This window comes from Kogia breviceps, chromosome 19 (assembly GCF_026419965.1).
Source record: "Kogia breviceps isolate mKogBre1 chromosome 19, mKogBre1 haplotype 1, whole genome shotgun sequence".
Lineage (NCBI taxonomy): Eukaryota > Metazoa > Chordata > Mammalia > Artiodactyla > Physeteridae > Kogia > Kogia breviceps.
The window spans coordinates 11314285-11333887 of NC_081328.1; the positions used below are offsets into that span (position 1 = coordinate 11314285).

At 49.2% G+C, this 19603-nt stretch overlaps 3 protein-coding genes across 7 annotated transcripts in view; 2 read left to right on the plus strand and 1 right to left on the minus strand.

The window, feature by feature from the left end:
* P2RX5 (purinergic receptor P2X 5) overlaps nt 1–4073 on the plus strand; it is a 49096-nt gene extending 45023 nt beyond the window's left edge. For 3 of the 4 annotated variants that reach the window (XR_010838034.1, XM_059046779.2, XM_067020551.1), the window contains one exon: nt 187–2346. Coding sequence is in view for 3 of the 4 variants with exons in the window: in XM_067020551.1 (XP_066876652.1) it covers nt 187–273 (87 nt within the window). In the remaining variant the exon portion in view is untranslated. Of the gene's footprint in view, nt 1–186 lie in introns of all 4 variants that reach the window. The other variant, XM_067020552.1, reaches the window with a different exon arrangement.
* A 9016-nt stretch (nt 4074–13089) lies between these two features.
* Nucleotides 13090–14730, minus strand: EMC6 (ER membrane protein complex subunit 6). Its single transcript, XM_059046842.2, has 2 exons — nt 13857–14730; nt 13090–13669 (listed from the first exon to the last, which is right to left on the minus strand). The coding sequence occupies exon 2, from the start codon at nt 13619–13621 to the stop codon at nt 13289–13291; it is 333 nt and encodes a 110-aa protein (XP_058902825.1). The 5' UTR covers nt 13622–13669; nt 13857–14730; the 3' UTR covers nt 13090–13288.
* Nucleotides 14034–19122, plus strand: TAX1BP3 (Tax1 binding protein 3). 2 transcript variants are annotated; one of them, XM_059046838.2, is made up of 4 exons: nt 14034–14272; nt 17266–17385; nt 17780–17857; nt 18164–19122. In XM_059046838.2, the coding sequence occupies exons 1-4, from the start codon at nt 14234–14236 to the stop codon at nt 18299–18301; spliced, it is 375 nt and encodes a 124-aa protein (XP_058902821.1). In that variant the 5' UTR covers nt 14034–14233; the 3' UTR covers nt 18302–19122. The 2 variants fall into 2 exon arrangements, with proteins under 2 accessions (XP_058902821.1, XP_066876654.1); XM_067020553.1 differs by having other exon boundaries at nt 14132–14548.
* Nucleotides 19123–19603: the final 481 nt, after the last annotated feature.

Genomic DNA, 19603 nt, shown 5'->3' on the forward strand with positions numbered 1-19603 from the left:
CCTCCCTGTGCCTGGGCTACGGCCAGGGACCCCCTCAGACTGCTGCTCTCTGTGAACGCTCACTGCTTGCGGCGCTGCTAGCCAGAGGCTTCTGCAGGCAGAGTCTGCCTTTAGGGAGGCCGTCCCTGCCTGCATTACTCCCAAGCATCCTCTGTGCCCCGTGTGCCCCCACCCGCCTACACACAGGTCTGGCCACCAGGGGAATGGAAAGGTGAATGTGGAGCAGCTGCAGAACCTGCAGACCGTGGAGGCATAGCCAGAGCTGTTGGCTGACAGCAGATTTGGTGAAGATTTGAGGGCAGAACTGCCCACAGCTCTGAACCAGGAAGAGTCATCGTCATCCACATGGGACGGGGCTTCCAGGCACAGCCATCTCTCCTGCACTTTGGGATCCTACTACATGCTTTTTGTTGTGTGTGGGGGGAGGGGAGCCTCCCAGTGGCCACAGTGGCTCATGCAGAAGAGGCCCTGGGGAGAGGACGGGTGGAGGGTAGGCCAGGGACCTAGAGTGTTTTCATTTTTCCCGAGAACTTAGTAGGGCATTCAGTTACTCATTCATTCACACAGCAAACACTGATGCCTGCTGCGGGCTGGGCCCTGTCCAGAAGATGCTTGAATGAGACACTGACCTGGCCCCCAGGGAGGGGGATGTAATTCCCTTCAGAGCCGACAGACATGACAGCTGGGCCCAGCACTCCTGCCTTCCTCCAGCCTCTAGCTGAGACCTGCACAAATCCCTAGAGCGGATGATGGCTCCTCAGAGGACGACCTTGGCCAACACCCAAGGGGACCTTTGGCTTTGCCCCCAAGGGTGAAATTTAAAGGTGGCCAAGGAAGCAACTGGGAAAGGACTGGACCTGTGAGGAGGCAGCTGGCCATGAGGAAGGAGAGCCTCGGGAAGCTCAGGGATAGCGTCTCACCCAGATGAGAGACACATCTGCCTGTGTGATTTGGCTCTTGCTGTCCTGTGGGGCTTGCAGTGTCCCTGCTCAGCTTCCCTCCCTGTCTCCTCTAAGGCTCCATCTGAAGGGCTAATGAGATGAGAATGGCGCTCAACCGTCAAGTGGAAACAGTTGGCCTTCAAGCCCCTCCCTCGGTGGCTGTAAAGCGTTGCTACTCAAAGTGTGGTCCGTGGGCCAGCAGCATCCGCATCATCTGGGAGCTTGTTAGAAATGCAGTCTCAGGCCCCTGCCTCATCCCCCTAAATCAGAACCTGCATTTCAACAAGACTCCCAGGTGATTCATGTGCACGTGAAAGGTTGAGAAGCAGTACTTGAGGAGACATACAAAGCCTGGTTCTCAAAAGGTCAGCTTTGGTGAGTGGCGTCAATTCCAGGTCACTTACCACAAGCTACCTTGAGACCAAGCAGATTCCCCCCTTCCCTCCCTCGGGAAAGTGGCATTATGCTTAATTCATTCAAATTAAAATATTTTGACTAGGTCATACTTAAATGACTCAAAATTTAAGAGGTACAAAAGAACAGAAGTGAAAAGCTTCCCTCCCACCCGTTCCCAGAGGCAACCTGTGTTACCAATTCCAAGAGGCTCACCTGTCTTGCTGAGGATCCACTGGGTTACTCACGCCTTCCCTCAGGAAAGGAACTTTTCCTGTCGCCTGCAGTCAGACCAAGTCTCCTCCGTCAGATGCGAGAGAATATACTGGGCTAGGGAGCCGGGTGGCTCGCTTCTCCCTCGGCACTGGCTGAGGAGCCCCAGCGTAAACGCAAGGGGAGGGGTCTAGAACTCAATCACGGTTGTTGGAACCAGCTGGCAGCCCAGGCCTGCAGTGCTGCCCGTCACCCAGCAAGCCTGGGTGCTGTGTGAGCTCCTGCCCTGACTCTAGGGGGCACCCTCTCTGGGAGAGCTCGGGTTCTCTGCAGAGCGGCGAGTAAACATCCTTCCACTGGGGCCTCTGGACAAGAGGGTTGGAGAGGCGGAAAGGTCTCTGGCGAGGCTGGCCTCTGGGGCACAGGGGCATGATCCCCATAACAGGACCCCTTCTAGATCAAGCAGCTCCTCCCTTGGGCTGCCAGGTCACCTGTCAGCAAGCCCAACCTGCTGTTTGAAGAGAAAGTGAAAAATCCAGGTGATTTGCTGTGGTGTTTCACTTCCTCTCTAAGGCTAAATAACCCTTGGATCTGATAACACAGCACGTTACTTATATGTTTGGGAGTAAAAAGGGCAGGGGTCACGGCCGCTCAGGAGTTGGTCTGGTTTCTTTAACCTGCTTTTGGAATCGCTTGGCAGCAGCCGTAACACGTGAGGACAGTTGAGCTATTTGTTTTAAACTGGAATGGAAATGTCTCCCTACAGCTATTCCTTCAGTCAGTAAATATTTACTGAGTACCTATTGTGTCAGGTGTTGGACTAAATGCTGGTGACACAGTGGCGAGCAGCACAGAAACGGTCCCTGCCCAGGTGCTCAGAGTCTAGGGGTCACACATCAATCACAAACGGGATGGGGTGCTTTGAGAGTCCTCAGTGAGGAGTGGCCAGTTTTCCACAAGGAAGTGACACACAAGTTGAAGTCAGAAAGGTTAGTAGCAGTCTAACTAGGTGATGGGGGAAGCATCCAGGTCAGGGAACCACATGTAGAAAAGACGTGAGAACGAGCAACTGAGGAACTGGAATGCAGACGGTGTCACTGGAGCAGCTTCTGTGAGCCTTTCATCAAGTTGACGTTAATTTTAAGGGTTGCCCCCTTAAACTTACTGCCATGAAAGACTTAACCTAATTGTTTCTTCAAGTCCAGCAAAGCTTTCCAGGTGGCCTCTCCCCTACATGTCAGAGGCCCCATGCTCAGGAAGCCGGACTGGCCAGTGACCCCCATCAAAGCTTCTGAATGGTGTCACACACAGCCAGTTCCCATGCTTTTGCACGGCATCACCCCTGCCCGCGTTTTTGCATAAACTTGGTGAATGAGTGGGAGGCTCATTAATCTTACAGAAACTGGCTTTGAAGTGGGAAGAAGAGAAGCAGGAATTTGGGCACTTTCCAAACTTGGGAAAGCCCCTTTCCCTGGGTTCACCTCATCAGGAAGATGATCATGCCAGTCTCTCAAGATGTTTCCATGCTGACATTTCAGTATCACAAGAATTGTCTATGCTTATGTTCAAGCCCTGGCCTAAAGCCGTCTACCTATTCCATGCCTTTGGAGTACCATGATGCTGGCCAATGGGAAAGTTTTAAATTGGGTGCTATTAATGTGACATCATAGGGACCAGCCACTGAAAGAGCAAAGTGCAGGCTTCCTGGTGGCACAGTGATTGAGAATCCACCTGCCAGTGCAGGGGACACAGGTTCGAGCCCTGGTCTGAGAAGATCCCACATGCCCCGGAGCAACTGGGCCTGTGTGCCACAACTATTGAGCCTGAGCTCTGAAGCCCGTGAGCCACAGCAACTGAGGCCCGCGCACCTAGAGCCTGTGCTCTGCAACAGGAGAGGCCACCACAATGAGAGGCCTGCGCAACGTGGCGAAGAGTGGCCCTTGCTCGCTGCAACTAGAGAAAAACCCGCGTGCAGCAACGAAGACCCAGTGCAGCCAAAAATAAATTTATTTTAAAAAAAAAAGAAAAAGAAAAGAAAGCGCAAAGTGCCCTTTACTCCTGATGCAGTGGTCATCAGGACTGATCAGTCACGGATGCCTTTTTGTGCCCCCCCAAGCCCATCAGTTCCTTTCTCAGTGGCTAGCTGACCCCTGGGGAACCAGTCATAAAGGGGGGAATGTGACTTGCTCCAGGTGTCTCTGAGTACCCCAGCTAGGGTCTGCAGTGCCCTGGGAAGTCCTTAAATCACCCCATTTGGAATGGCATCTTGCATGTCTGGGAAAGGGCTCCACTTGGTTCCAACCTGTCCCCCATGTCCCCAAGTGGTACAACTCTCCTCAGAGCATATTCTCCAGTGGACCCAAGAATGCTCTCTACAAAAGACACCTTTCTTTCAGCTGTTTCTCCTTAGGCCAGCACACAGAATTAAAGGGGGGAGATGTCAAGCATTTTCTGGGTCCTGACCAGTGTATGTATTTTCTGACATTTTAATTTGGTTATAAAACAATAAAAGGTGTTAACTTTAAATGTGTCCTGATTTTTTCTCCTTCATATTTTCATGGATACCTGGTGTTTTAGAGGAAAATGTAAAGAAGGCAAGACCAAAAAAGGCAGACACAAGAAACAAATAGTGAGCAATATACTGCTTTCCTTATTGTCTTGCAAAGAAATTCAAATGAGAGGAAACTCTTTAAATGAGCAAACATTAAAGGACTAGGAAGGCACTGATAAAACTGGTCCTTTTCATTTAATGAGTATAATCTGATAAAACTCTGGAAAGCACTTGGAATCAAGTTTTTATCTTCTAGTAGCTTATTAAATTCCCTCAAAATGATATAGGTGTGGGCTTCCCTGGTGGCGCAGTGGTTGAGAGTCCGCCTGCCAATGCAGGGGACACGGGTTCGTGCCCCAGTCCGGGAGGATCCCACATGCCGCGGAGCGGCTGGGTCCATGAGCCATGGCCGGTGCGCCTGCGCGTGCGGAGCCTGCGCTCCGCAACGGGAGAGGCCACAATAGTGATAGGCCCGCGTACCGCAAAAAAAAAAAAAAAAAAAAAAAAAAAAATGATATAGGTGTGAAGACATGCACTGCAGTCTTTTTTATAATAACATTTCAAACAATTTTACTGCCCAACAATAGAGGAATGGTTAAGTAAATCAGCTCACTTTTCCCCATACCCCCCAGCAGGACTCACCCTGCATCAGGACTGAACCCTCCCTTCCCACTTAGAGAAGTCCCTGAAAGGACCAGGGAGGTTGGGAGAGGGGGTGGGGTGTGTAAACCATGAACGTGAGCATCTTCACTGGTGGTCAGAGAAAGGGTTCAGAGGTGGTCACTGGGAGAAGGAGGCAAAGCTATCACCTCAGCCGCTTCTTGGCTTCATGTGAAAACATCTAGTCCAGAGCCCAAAATGGGATTCAGGAGGCCTGGGCCTCTGCTACTGGTCACAGGTCACCTACTATCTGTAAAAGGGGACCTGAATTCAAAGTTCTCAGATGCCCTTCTGATCTAAAACTTATTCTTTTCTAAAAGTCCCAATCTGATCACATCGCTCCTAGCTAAAACTTTCAAAGGCTCCCCTCAATTGCTATTAGTATCAAGGGCAAACTGTAATTGAGCAAGACCCTATGTGGCCTTCCCAGGACACAATGTCCTGCACATGCCTCTTGTCTGTAGGAAAACTTTAGCTTCCTAGGCTTTCCCCCAGTTCCAAAGAATAAATTTAATCAGAGAAGTGAGAAAACACAGAAAGAAAGGAAAACAGTCAAGCAAGACAAAATAATAGCTAAGCAAATAACAGCCAAGCAAATAATAGCCAAACTAAGTCAAAGACCTTTAGTTCCTCCTCAAGGGCTATAGATAACATCTGAGCCACGTCCTTTGAGCTGTTTTGCAGATAATGAAACCCTCACCAGGTGGAAGAAGTTAACTGTATGCTGCCCACAAGCAGTAGACCCCAGACCCATTAAAAACAGAAGGTTGATGATGTTAACTCCTGGTCACCTCAACAGCAACCAATCAGAAGACTGTCCACAGGTTGATCATGCACCCTGCAACCCTCTCCCTCACCCTGTCTTAAAAAACCTTTTCCTGAAAGGCATCAGGGAGTTTGGGCCTTTTGAGCACTAGCTGCCTGGTCTCCTTGCTTTGTGCCTGCAATAAGCACTGCACTTTCCTTCACCACAACCCAGTGTAAGTAGATTGGTTTTACTGCGCATGGACAAGTGGACCCAAGTTTAGTTCGGCAGCAAAACCTCCCACTGTGCTCTACCTCAGGGCCTCTTCTAACTATTCAGACACAGGCCAAACTCCTTTGTTCTCAATGGCCCTCACATGTGCACTTTCTTGCAAGTAACCCCCTCCTCCACACTTGACTGTTACTCAACCTTTGCATCTTAATTGTAATGTTATTTCCTCAAAGAAGCTACCCTGTGGGCTTCCCTGGTGGCTCAGTGGTTAAGAATCCACCTGACAATGCAGGGGACACAGGTTTGAGCCTTGGTCCGGGAAGATCCCACATGCCGCGGAGATACTAAGCCTGTGCACCACAACTACTGAGCCTGTGCTCTACAGCCCGTGAGCCACAGCTACTGAGCCCACATGCCACAACTACTGAAGCCTGTGTGCCTAGACCCCATGCTCCACAACGAGAAGCCACTGCAATGAGAAGCCCAATGACACAACTAGAGAAAGCGCACGTACAGCAACAAAGACGCAACGCAGCCAAATATAAATAAATAAAATAAATAGATTGGTTCAAGATGGTGGAGTAGAAGGACGTGTTCTCACTCCCTCTTGCGAGAGCATCAGAATCACAACCAACTGCTGAATAAAAATCGACAGGAAGACACTGGAACTCACCAAAAAAGATTCCCCACATCCAAAGACAAAGGAGAAGCCATAATGAGATGGTAGGAGGGGTGCAATCACAATAAAATCAAATCCCATAACTGCTGGGTGGGTGACTCACAAAATGGAGAATACTTATACCACAGAAGTCTACCCACTGGAGTGAAGGTTCTGAGCCCCACATCAGGCTTCCCAACCTGACGTCCAGAAACGGGAGGAGGAATTCCTAGAGAATCAGACTTTGAAGGCCAGCGGGATTTGATTGCAGGACTTCGACAGGACTGGGGGAAACAGAGACTCCACTCTTGGAGGGCACACACAAAGTAGTGTGCACATTGGGACCCAGGGGAAGGAGCAGTGACCCCACAGGAGACTGAACCAGACCTACCTGCTAGTGTTGGAGGGTCTCCTGCAGAGGCTGGGGGGTGGGGTGGCAGCTGTGTCTTACTGTAAGGACAAGGACAAGGACACTGGCAGCAGAAGTTCTGGGAAGTACTCCTTGGCATGAGCCATCCCAGAGTCTGGCATTAGCCCCACCAAAGAGTGGGTAGGCTCCAGTGTTGGGTTGCCTCAGGGCAAACAACCAACAGGGAGGGAACCCAGTCCCAACCATCAGCAGACAAGTGGATTAGGATTAAAGTTTTACTGAGCTCTGCCCACCAGAGCAACAGCCAGCTCTACCCACCACCAGTCCCTCCCATCAGCAAACCTGCACAAGCCCCTTAGATAGCATCATCCACCAGAGGGCAGATAGCAGAAGCAAGAACTACAATCCTGCAGCCTGTGGAACAAAAATCACATTCACAGAGAGACAGACAAGATGAAAAGGCAGAGGTCTATGTACCAGATGAAGGAACAAGAAAAAACCCCAGAAAAACAACTAAATGAAGTGGAGATAGGCAAACTTCAGAAAAAGAATTCAGAATAATGATAGTGCAGATGATCCAGGACCTCGGAAAAAGAATGGAGGCAAAGATCTAGAAGATGCAAGAAATGTTTAACAAAGACCTATGAGAATTAAAGAACAAACAAACAGAGACGAACAATACAATAACTGAAATGAAAAACACATTAGAAGGAATCAATAGCAGAATAACTGAGGCAGAAGAACGGATAAGTGACCTGGAAGACAGAATGGTGGAATTCACTGCTGCGGAACAGAATAAAGAAAAAAGAATGAAAAGAAATGAAGACAGCCTAAGAGACCTCTGGGACATTAAGTGCAACAACATTCACATTATAGGGGTCCCAGAAGGAGAAGAGAGAGAAAGGACCAGAGAAAATATTTGAAGAGATTATAGTCGAAAACTTCCCTAACATGGGAAAGGTTATAGCCACCCAAGTCCAGGAAGTGCAGAGAGTCCCATACAGGATAAACCCAAGGAGAAACAGGCCCGGACACACAGTAATCAAATTGGCAAACATTAAAGACAAATAAAAATTACTGAAAGAAGCAAAGGAAAAACGACAACATACAAGGGAACTACCATAAGGTTAAGAGCTGATTTCTCAGCAGAAACTCTACAAGCCAGAAGGGAGTGGCATGACATATTCAAAGTGATGAATATGTAACCTACAACCAAGATCACTCTACCCGGCAAGGATCTCATTCAGGATCTCATTCAGATTCGATGGAGAAATGAAAAGCTTTACAGACAAGCAAAAGCTAAAAGAATTCAGCACCACCAAACCAGCTCTACAACAAATGCTAAAGGAACTTCTGTAAGTGGGAAACACAAGAAAAGGACCTACAAAAACAAACCCAAAACAATTAAGAAAATGGTAATAGGAACATACATATCGATAATTACCTTAAACGTGAATGGATTAAATGCTCCAACGGAAAGACACAGGCTTGCTGAATGGATACAAAAACAAGACCCATATATATGCTGTCTACAAAAGACCCACTTCAGACCTAGGGACACATACAGACTGAAAGTGAGGGGATGGAAAAAGATATTCCATGCAAATGGAAATCAAAAGAAAGCTGGAGTAGCAATACTCGTATCAGATAAAATAGACTTTAAAATAAAGAATGTTACAAGAGACAAGGAAGGACACTACACACTGATCAAGGGATCAATCCAAGAAGAAAATATAACAATTATAAATATATATGCACCCAACATAGGAGCACCTCAATACATAAGGCAACTGCTAACAGCTATAAAAGAGGAAATCGACAATAACACAATAATAGTGGGGGACTTTAACACCTCACTTACACCAATGGGCAGATCATCCAAACAGAAAATTAATAAGGAAACACAAGCTTCAAATGACACAACAGACCAGATAGATTTAATTGATATTTATAGGACATTCCATCCCAAAACAGCAGATTACACTTTCTTCTCAAGTGCACACAGAACATTCTCCAGGATAGATCACATCTTGGGTCACAAATCAAGCCTCAGTAAATTTAAGAAAATTGAAATCATATCAAGCATCTTTTCTGACCACAATGCTATGAGATTAGAAATCAATTACAGGGGAAAAAAATGTAAAAGACACAAACACATGGAGGCTAAACAATACGTTACTAAATAACCAAGAGATCACTGAAGATATCAAAGAGGAAATCAAAAAACACCTAGAGAAAAATGACAATGAAAACACAATGATCCAAAACCTATGGGATGCAGCAAAAGCAGTTCTAAGTTTATATCTATACAAGCCTACCTCAAGAAACAACAAACATCTCAAATAAACAATCTAATCTTACACCTAAAGGAACTAGAGGAAGAAGAACAAACAAAACCCAAAGTTAGTAGAAGGAAAGAAATCATAAAGACCAGAGCAGAAATAAATGAAATAGAAACAAAGAAAACAATAGCGAAGATCAATAAAACTAAAAGCTGGTTCTTTGAGAAGATAAACAAAATTCATAAACCATTAGCCAGACTCATCAAGAAAAAGAGGGAGAGGACTCAAATCAATAAAATTAGAAATGAAAAAGAAGTTACAACAGACACCACAGAAATACAAAGCATCCTAAGAGACTACTACAAGCAACTCTATGCCAATAAAATGGACAACCTGGAAGAAATGGACAAATTCTTAGAAAGGTATAACCTTCCAAGACTGAACCAGGAAGAAATAGAAAATATGAACAGGCCAATCACAAGTAATGAAATTGAAACTGTGATTAAGAATCTTCCAACAAACGAAAGTCCAGTACCAGATGGCTTCACAGGTGAATTCTGTCAAACATTCAGAAAAGAGCTAACACCCATCCTTCTCAAACTCTTCCAAAAATTGCAGAGGAAGGAACACTCCCAAACTCATTCTATGAGGCCACCATCACCCTGATACCAAAACCAGACAAAGATACTACAAAAAAAGAAAATTACATACCAATTTCAATGATGAATATAGATGCAAAAATCCTCAACAAAATACTAGCAAACAGAATCCAACAACACATTAAAAGGATCATACACCATGATCAGGTGGGATTTATCTCAGGGATGCAAGGATTCTTCAATATACGCAAATCACTCAATGTGATACACCATATTAACAAACTGAAGAATAAAAACCATATGATCATCTCAATAGATGCAGAAAAAGCTTTTGACAAAAAGTTATTCAAAATTCAACACCCATTTATGATAAAAATTCTCCAGAAAGTGGGCACAGAGGGAACCTTCCTCAACATAATAAAGGCCATATATGACAAACCCACAACAAACATCATTCTCGATGGTGAAAAACTGAAAGCATTTCTTCTAAGATCAGGAAAAAGACAAGGATGTGCACTCTCACCACTATTATTCAACATAGTTTTGGAAGTCCTAGCCACTGCAATCAGAGAGGAAAGAGAAAAAAAGGAATACAAATTGGAAAAGAAGAAGTAAAACTGTCACTGTTTGCAGATAACATAATACTATACATAGAGAATCCTAAAGATGCCACCAGAAAACTACTAGAGCTAATCAATGAATTTGGCAAAGCTGCAGGATACAAAATTAATACACAGAAATCTCTTGCACTCCTATACACTAATGATGAAAAAACTGAAAGAGAAATTAAGGAAACACTCCCATTTACCCCTTCAACAAAAAGAATAAAATACCTAGGAATAAACCTACCTAGGGAGACAAAAGACCTATATGCAGAAAACTATAAGACACTGGTGAAAAAAATTAAAGATGATACCAACAGATGGAGAGATATACCATGTTCTTGGATTGGAAGAATCAATATTGTGAAAATGACTATACTACCCAAAGCAATCTACAGATTCAATGCAATCCCTATCAAATTACCAATGGCATTTTTTATGGAACTAGAACAAAAAAAAATCTTAAAATTTGGATGGAGGCACAAAATTCCCCGAATAGCCAAAACAGTCTTGAGGGAAAGAAACGGAGCTGGAAGAATCAGACTCCCTGACTTCAGACTACACTACAAAGCTACAGTAATTAAGACAATATGGTACTGGCACAAAAACAGAATATAGTTCAATGGAACAGGATAGAAAGCCCAGAGATAAACCCATGCACCTATGGTTAACTAATCTATGACAAAGGAGGCAAGGATATACAATGGAGAAAAGACAGTCTCTTCAATAAGTGGTGCTGGGAAAAATGGACAGCTACATGTAAAAGAATGAAATTAGAACACTCCCTAACATCATACACAAAAATAAACACAAAATGGATTAGAGACCTAAATTTAAGACTGGACACTATAAAACCCTTAGAGGAAAACATAGAAAGAACACTCTTAGACATAAATCACAGCAAGATCTTTTTTGACCCACCTCCTAGAGTAATGGAAATAAAAACAAAAATAAACAAATGGGACCCAGTGAAACTTAAAAGCTTTTGTAAAGCAAAGGAAACTACAAACAAGACGAAAAGACAGCCCTCAGAGTGGGAGAAAATATTTGCAAACGAATCATCGGACAAAGGATTAATCTCCAAAATATATAAACAGCTCATGCAGCTCAATATTAAAAAAACAAACAACCCAATCCAAAAATGGGCAGAAGGCCTAAATAGACATTTCTCCAAAGAAGACATACAGATGGCCAAGAAGCACATGAAAAGCTGCTACTTAATTATTAGAGAAATGCAAATCAAAACTACAATGAGGTATCACTTCACATCAGTTAGAATGGGCATCATCAGAAAATCTACAAACAACAAATGCTGGAGAGGGTGTGGAGAGAAGGGAACCCTCTTGCACTGCTGGTCGGAATGTAAATTTATACAGCCACTATGAATAACAGTATGGAGGTTCCTTAAAAAACTAAAAATATAGAATTACCATATGACCCAGCAATCCCACTACTGGGCATATACCCAGAGAAAACCATAATTCAAAAAGACACACGCACCCCAATGTTCACTGCAGCACTATTTACAACAGCCAGGTCATGGAAGCAACCTAAATGCCCATCAACAGACAAATGGATAAAGAAGATGTGGTACATATATATAATGGAATATTACTCAGCCATAAAAAGGCACGAAATTGGGTCATTTGTAGAGATATGGATGAATCTAGAGACTGTCATACAGAGTGAAGTCAGAAAGAGAAAAACAAATATCATATATTAACACATATATGTGGAATCTAGAAAAATGGTACAGATGAACCGGTTTGCAGGGCAGAAATTGAGACACAGATGTAGAGAACAAACATATGGACACCAAGTGGGGAAAGTGGTGGTGGGGTAGTCGTGGTGGTGATGGTGGTGGGGTGAATTGGGAGTTTCGGATTGACATATGTACACTAATATGTATAAAATGGATAACTAATAAGAACCTGCTGTATAAAAAAATAAAATTTAAATATTAAAAAAAAAAAGCTACCCCACAACCTGAGTTAGGTTTGGGGCTCCCGTGTACTCTCTTCGTAGCTCTTATAATCTGACTATTTGTGAAATCAGGTGTTCCCAGTTAAAACTATATAAATTCCACAAGCAACGTGTTCCTTACTTAACACTAATGCAATATTTATTTCTCAATTAAATGTATGCATTTTATTCTAAGATAAGCCTCCTGACAGGAAGGAATCATGGATCAGCATATAGACAGAGGCATTTACACTCTAGACAAGCCCATAGATTAGCTTAATCAATCAATCTGTTTAATTCTCACTAGACAGAGTCTAGAAAAAAAGAGCTTGCTTTTTAAAAACTGGAAATAACAGCTAGCTCTAACTAGGTGAAATGGAACTGAAATGACACCACTCATACCTTGAGAGTAGGGTTGGGAGGGAAGGCTGGGTTCTGAAAAGGTACAGTCAGCCAATACAGTAAGAGCAATTAAGAGACCTACATTTGAATCCTGGCTCTGCCTCTTCCTACCTGTGCCTCCTCCGGCAGAGGTATTTAGCCTCTCTGAGCCTCAGGTTCATCAATGGGGAATAACAATCACATCTACTCCGTAAGGACATTGCTAGAATTAGCAAAGTAACGAGTGTAAAAGGTACAGGTACAATGCTTGGCATACAAGGCACACTTAATAAATATTAACTGGTATTAGTTCTCAGGATGTTAACGATAAGTTCTCTCCTTATTCAGGCCCTAGTGGCCCCTCTCTGAGGGGCCTATGTGTAAACGCAATGAAAGGACAGAAAACTAAGGCGCAGTCCCAGCTCTCCCGGAGTCAATACCGGGCGATTTTGCACCCATGGCAGACAGGTGGTACGCGTTAAGATAGGAAAAAAACTCCACAAGGGTCTCACGCTTCATTTAATCTGACGAACAGTACAGGCTCTTCGTCTTAAGATATAAATTATTTATAACGTTCCAGGACAAGCGACGACTCCAACAATTTAAAAACTAGGTAAGTCTACCTGGTGTTAATTTCTGGCAAGAGCCCTCCCAATCTGTTGTTGTTGTTTTTTTAAAAAAAGTCATCCCTGCCCACGTTTCAGTAGACGTGCACCATGCCGTAGAGGAATGTCCAGAACAGGACGTAGGTGAAGAGGCCTCCGATGAGACCTCCTGTAAAGAGAGGTCTTCGCGACTTAAAATATTTGTTCCACCTCCTTCCCGCCTTGAGAATTAAGAGCAGGGAGAGCAGGATGGAGGCGAGCAGGTAGAATATGAAGCCGTACAGGCCGGTGAGGCCGAGGATGCCGGCCGTGGCCCCTGACAGCGCCGACACCGAGGTCCGGCAGTAATCCAGGACGGCGGCGTTGCCCCGCACAGCGGCCTCGCTGATGAACGGCGGCCCCTCCCGCTTGGCCACCACAGCGGCCATCGCACCCGCCCGGGCTCGGCCTCTGCTTTCTCGTGGAGCAACGCGGGGCTGCGGAGAGAACCAAGTTACAGGTGGCGCCCGGAGTGTGGCGAGTTGGGTTCGCGCCGCCCCTCCCCCTGGGGCTGCGGAGACCTCGCACCCCTCAGTCTGGGACGTTCGAAAGACGCTGAAAAGGCTGAGGGCTCGGGGTTGCTGGCGGCACATCTGCATTTTCCACCCAGACTCGCCCAGTTACCTGGAACCCGGCGACGGACGCAGTAGCTCGGCGTTCCCTCAGACAGCCTGTGGTAAGGATTCCCGCGGCGCCATCTTGCACTGGAGGATGCTGGGACGGCCCAGCCTGCGCAGTCGCCAGGAACTCGCACCCGCCCACTGGCGCATGCGCCACGAGCGCTCCGTGCACGCTCCACCCCTCTCTCGCTTTTCTATGCGCGCGCTGGGACTTCCGAAAGCCCGAGAGCGCTCCGGCCGGTGATTGGCTGGTGCGTCGTTAACTATTCATGACGGGGCGGGCCGGGCTGGTTGGCCTTTGTTAACCAGAGAGGGCGAGGCCTTAGGGATTTTCGCTGCGGGCTTCACTGAGCGGTGTTTGGTTACCAGGTTGGGGTCGAGATGTCCTACGTCCCGGGCCAGCCGGTCACCGCCGTGGTGGTGAGTGGTCTCGCGCGGGCTCCTCCTCGTCTTGGCTTGACCCCACTTTGCAGATAGGTAAACTGACACCTCAAACACGTTGACAAAGCGTCGAGCCCGGGTCTCCTGCAAATCCGCAGCCAGAGCTCCGGTTCCTGCTCTGCCGGAGCGGAGCCGCGGTCTTCCCCAGCCATGCAACAGAAATGGCTGGGACCCAAGCGCCTCCTGAGGAACCGGGATCGAGGCCAGACCCCGCGCACCAACGCCGCCGCGTTGGGCTCCTCTCAGCCGGACGGGGTAGGGAAGATTGAGGAGAAAGGCCCCTGCTGTGGGCGTCAGGGAAAGCGCCCACTTCCCGGATCTGTGTCCCCCAGCTGGGCAGCCGCGGGTGGCGGGCGCCGGCCCCGACGTCCATGAGTCGCAGCCTCTGGAATGAGGAAGTGCTTCCTCTGCTCCAGCCGGCGCCGCCGCCCAAAGGGAGACTTGCGGGGTGGAGGTGGTCGGGGCCAACATAGCAGCCCCTCCCCCCTCCCCTACGGCCTTTCCTTCTCGGACCCATCGCCGTCCGGTCCAGAGTGAAGGCTCATACAACTGGTTCGATCCTGCTCCGAACGTTCTCTGGAACCCCAGCCCTTGGGGCAAAGTCCAGGTCCCCTACCTGGCACTTGGGGCCTGAGGAGACCCTTTGGGGTCAGCTCAGGCCCCTGTCTCCTCCCTTGGCTGGTCTTGGGTGCCAAGTGCTATTAGAATAGGCAAAGTGAGGCTGGGACATTAGACCCAGATACCAATGCCACAGCTGGATGGGGCCTGGAGGCCCACTCTGTGGTTAAGGTGAGGAAATTGAGTCCCAGAGAGAAGTCTAGTCATGCTCAGTCGTGTGAAGAATCCCTCAGGAAGGAGCCAGGTCTCTAAGAAGAAATGCCTGCTGGACAGGGCACGGGTCAGGTGGAAGTTCCAGTCCTGGGGCCCTGACTGGCTGCAGTATCTCAGATGGGCGTGTTGAGGACTCCTGAAGTCAGGTGGTGTGACCAGGGAGCCACTGATAAAGCGGACACGTGAGGGTCAGCTTAGAGCGCCAGCTCAGGCCTGCGCTAGGAGGAGACATTGTTGGACCTGCTGACAGCTGTCCTCAGCTTCACCCTGGCTGCACCAGCCTGCCTTTTCCAGTGCTCTAGCTACCCCAGAGAGAAGGGGTCAGGTTTGTTCCTTAGCTGGAAAAAAGGGGTGCAGGTGGGGAACCAGAGAGGGGCAGTAACCTGCCTGACCTCACCCAGCAAGTCAGTGACGGGGCCTTGTTTCCCAGTCCTAAAGCCTGTACTCCTTTCTGATCTTAAGGGTGAGTCAAAGGTGCGCAGAGGTTGTGTGTCAGAGGAGGCAGAGGCAGGCCTGGAGGAGTGCACATGTTTGCACATGAGGACCTAGGCCCAGTGGGCCTCAGGTGTCACGCTTCCCGCAACCCCCTTACTGCAGGTCATGACTGATACCCGGGCCTTCCTCAAAACTCTAGGACCATGACCTTCCAATTCTTCTCACACTAGGAACATGTCTGAATACTGTGGGTGGGGTCTGGCCTCTCCCTCTTGTGTCTTGGATAAGGGATGGGGGTGGAAGAGGCTCCTCCCTACCCTGTGCCCTCTCCCATGTAGTTAACATTTTGAGAATGTTAAAACCATTTTGCCCTCTCCTCTGAACTCTGGCTCCATAGGCCTGTCTACCTTCTGGACACCTGCCTGGATGGCTCCTGGCTCTCCAGCTCAACATGCTCCTTCTCCTCTCGGGTCCCCATCTGGGAGATGGTTGTGTTCAGCCAGGCCAGGTGGCCAGCCAGGAGCTCGCCTTGACTCCTTTCAGCCATGAACAGTCTGGAGTTTGTTGATCTCACCTCCTAAGTAGCTCATGTCCCCTGGCCTCCACATCCCAACCCTGTGAGACATCTCTTCCCTTACCGACTGCCTGAGTGGTCACTCTAGCATCACACCTGACCATGATCTACCATCAGGCCTGAGCCCAGCCCTACCCCCCCCATTTATGAGAGCTCCAGTGGGCCTAGAATCAAGGTCAGGTGGCCAAAATCCTGGTCAGCCCAGTGCCTGGTGCTCCTTTGTGAAGCCCCTCAAGTCCAGATCAAGTCACCTTTTGCTTTGTATTTTTCTTCTTTCTGTTAAAACTGTCAACTTCTGGGGTGGGGCATTCAGTCTGGCTCCCAGCATCTGGTGACTGGAGGGTGGCTGCTGAGGGCTTTGAAAGGAGCTTGGCACAGATGGGGACCACAACCTCAGAGCATGGTGGGAGAGCCCTAGGCCCCTCCTCCACCTCCTCCACTGCACAAGAGCAGGGCCTGGGGCTTAGGGAGACGCCCCCTCCCTCTGGGCCAGTCTCCTGGGCCTGTACTCCCTAGCCTTCCTGACCCGGCCTCAGCCTCATCTCACCTCCCAGTTCTGGTCCCGCGCTGTACACTCCAGTCTTGTGGACACGTATCCATAGCACCTTCAAGCCTCTGCTCCTGTTCCTTTGGCCATGACAGCCTTCCTCCTTTCTGTGCAAGTTTGATCTCTGCTTTTCCCGAGCATCTCCGGGCTTGCCCTTGACAGTGCTGGCTCAGCAATCCGAGCTGCCTCAGCAGTGTGCCTGAATTCTTTTTCAGGGCCTGACCTCTCCTGCCCTGTGTGGTCCCTCCCCTGGGACATAGGCCCTCCTTCAGAGCAGCCAAAGCACCCTGGCTCTTGGGCCACGAGGGGCTTAGCATGTGTTGAGAAGGCTGGTGCCTGAGACAGAGGAAGCTGGGAGAGGTTGGGACTGAGGGTTGTGTGGGTGGGTTGATGTGGCTGAGTTATGAGTCTGAACGCCCCAGCCTGCCAGGCTGGTGACCAGCTGGATTCCTGAAGGAGGCCCTGGGCCCCACCCCCGTGGCATGGCTCTGAGCCTACCCAGCCGCCTGAGGCTGCTGCAGGGGACAGAGACCACATTTGCTCTCCATACCCACTCATCCCCAACTCGTTTTTTATCTTTGCCAGCAAAGAGTTGAAATTCACAAGTTGCGTCAAGGTGAGAACTTAATCCTGGGCTTCAGCATTGGAGGTGGAATTGACCAGGATCCCTCCCAGAATCCTTTCTCAGAAGATAAGACGGACAAGGTGAGGAGGACTAGGGTCTGGGGACCTCTCTGTGGGGCACAGAGGCCTGAGCTGGTAGGTCTGCTTCCTGGGCCTTTGTGGAAGGAGCAGACCTCATCTCTCTCAAACGGTCCTCTCTAAGAAGGTCCAAGAAATGATCTGGTGGGAATAAGTAGGGGTGGGCCTCCCAGCCCTCGGAAGCCCTGCTCAGACAGAGCCCAGGAGGCTAGCAGCAGGGGCTGTAGCATTCATGGGGCTGCTCTACTTCCCCCTTGGCTGTTCGACACAGCCTGTGCTGGGGGATACTGGGTGCGGGACAGACAGACGGCTAGGAGTATGCCATGCTGGGCTTTGCTCTGTGGATAAGAGGCCAGTCCAGTGACCCCGGTGCTTGACTTGGGCTGTCTCTTTCCAGGGCATTTACGTCACACGGGTATCCGAAGGAGGCCCTGCGGAAATTGCTGGGCTGCAGATTGGGGACAAGATCATGCAGGTAACAGATGTCCCAAAGGAGGAAAACAAGGTTTGGGCCAGAGGGTCTAAAGCACTTGGGGGTGGTGGGGCTGCCCCTGCCTGCCTCCCTGGGCACCTGGGAGAATCACCGAAGTCGTTTTGGAGCCCATACTGGCGTCGCCCCCAGAGGAAGCTGGCTCTCCGCCGGGTGTGCGTGTGAGGGGTGCTTGGCATCCCCCAGCCCGGGCACGTCAGCTTGGGAGACCCAGGCCTCCCAAAGCCCGTCCTACTTTCAGATCCCAGAAGGCGGCGAGCTGAGGTGGGCTGTGTTCTCTCCCTGGGCCAGGTGAACGGCTGGGACATGACGATGGTCACACACGACCAGGCCCGGAAGCGGCTCACCAAGCGCTCGGAGGAGGTGGTGCGTCTGCTGGTGACGCGGCAGTCGCTGCAGAAGGCCGTGCAGCAGTCCATGCTGTCCTAGCAGCCGCCAGGGCCCCCGACTCGTGCCTGCCCGCCCTCTGTACAGCGACACCACTTCCACGCTCTGTCTGCCCCTCGTCCTGGCTTCTGCTCATTGCTGGGCCCCCGCCTAGAAGGGCAAGAGCTGGTCCCAGAGGCCTGACCTGCCTTCCCCTCTCCCGCCACGGGCCTGAAAGTCTGGGACCAGCTCTCTCCCTTGGACACTGAGGACTGGAAGCAAGGGCCTGGAGCCGAGTTGGAGTCAGTCCCCAGTCTGTGACCAAGGCTTGGCCCCCCAGACCCTGCTGCCGGCGAGCAGGGGGCCGCCCTTCCTGAGAGCACCATGTAGTTGGGAAATGCAGGGATGGGCACTGCCCCTGTGTCTTGGCTCCGCAGTGCCTGTGCCCCTTGCTTTTCCCTGTATTTCCCAGCAGTGACTCGACTCACTGCCAGAGACGCTACGAAGGTTTGTCCGGATGGAAGCCAGGCAGGCTCGCAGCTCACCCCGTTGCACTCCCGCTCCCCAAAGGGTGCGGGCCTCCCCAGGGTTCACCTGCTTAAAGGATTCAGATGAGGTTCGAGGCTGACATTTCAGGGCAGTTCTCAGGATTGCCATTTCCCTCTATGCCTTTGGGTTTAACGTTTTTATTTTTTTAATCACAACTTTGATACAAAGCGTTTTTATCGTACTCTTTGAAGATGCCAGTTCAACTTTCGAATTCAGCTAATTCACATCTGGGAATTACTCTTAGCAAGGGAACCAGCCTTGCTTTGGTTACTGTGGAAATGGGGCAGTAGGAAGCCACCCCATGTCTTGTGCCCAATAAACAGTGCTGGAGTTCATTCATCAGAGGTCTTTGCTGAGACATGAGGTAGGGATATTGGGGGGTGAATTGTGAGAGAGCTTTGGTTGTAAGGCTGGCTGGCTTGGCCCCTGCTGCTCTGGACAAAGCCCAACTATCCCCAAGGCCGCTGATGCCGTGCTTGCCCAGGGCCGCCTGCATGCGAGTGTCTGGGAGTACCTTCACTGGAACTGGGCCAGGAACCCCAACTTCCCTCGTGTAACCTAGCCTCAGCTCCGACTGGGGAGGAACTTCATGGACACCAAGGGAGAACATCCACCCCCTAAGACTCTTAAGAGCATTCAGTTTAGCACAGCCAGGGATGCAGCCCCAAATGTTTCCAGGGGCTGTGATCTGAGGAGATGGGCGGGGAGCTGGGGAGCACTGAGGCCTTTGCTTGGCCCAGCACTGGCTGCATTACCAGCTCTGGGAATTGTTGCCGCTTATGGACCCACCTAGCACTGCCAAGTTAGATGTTTGCA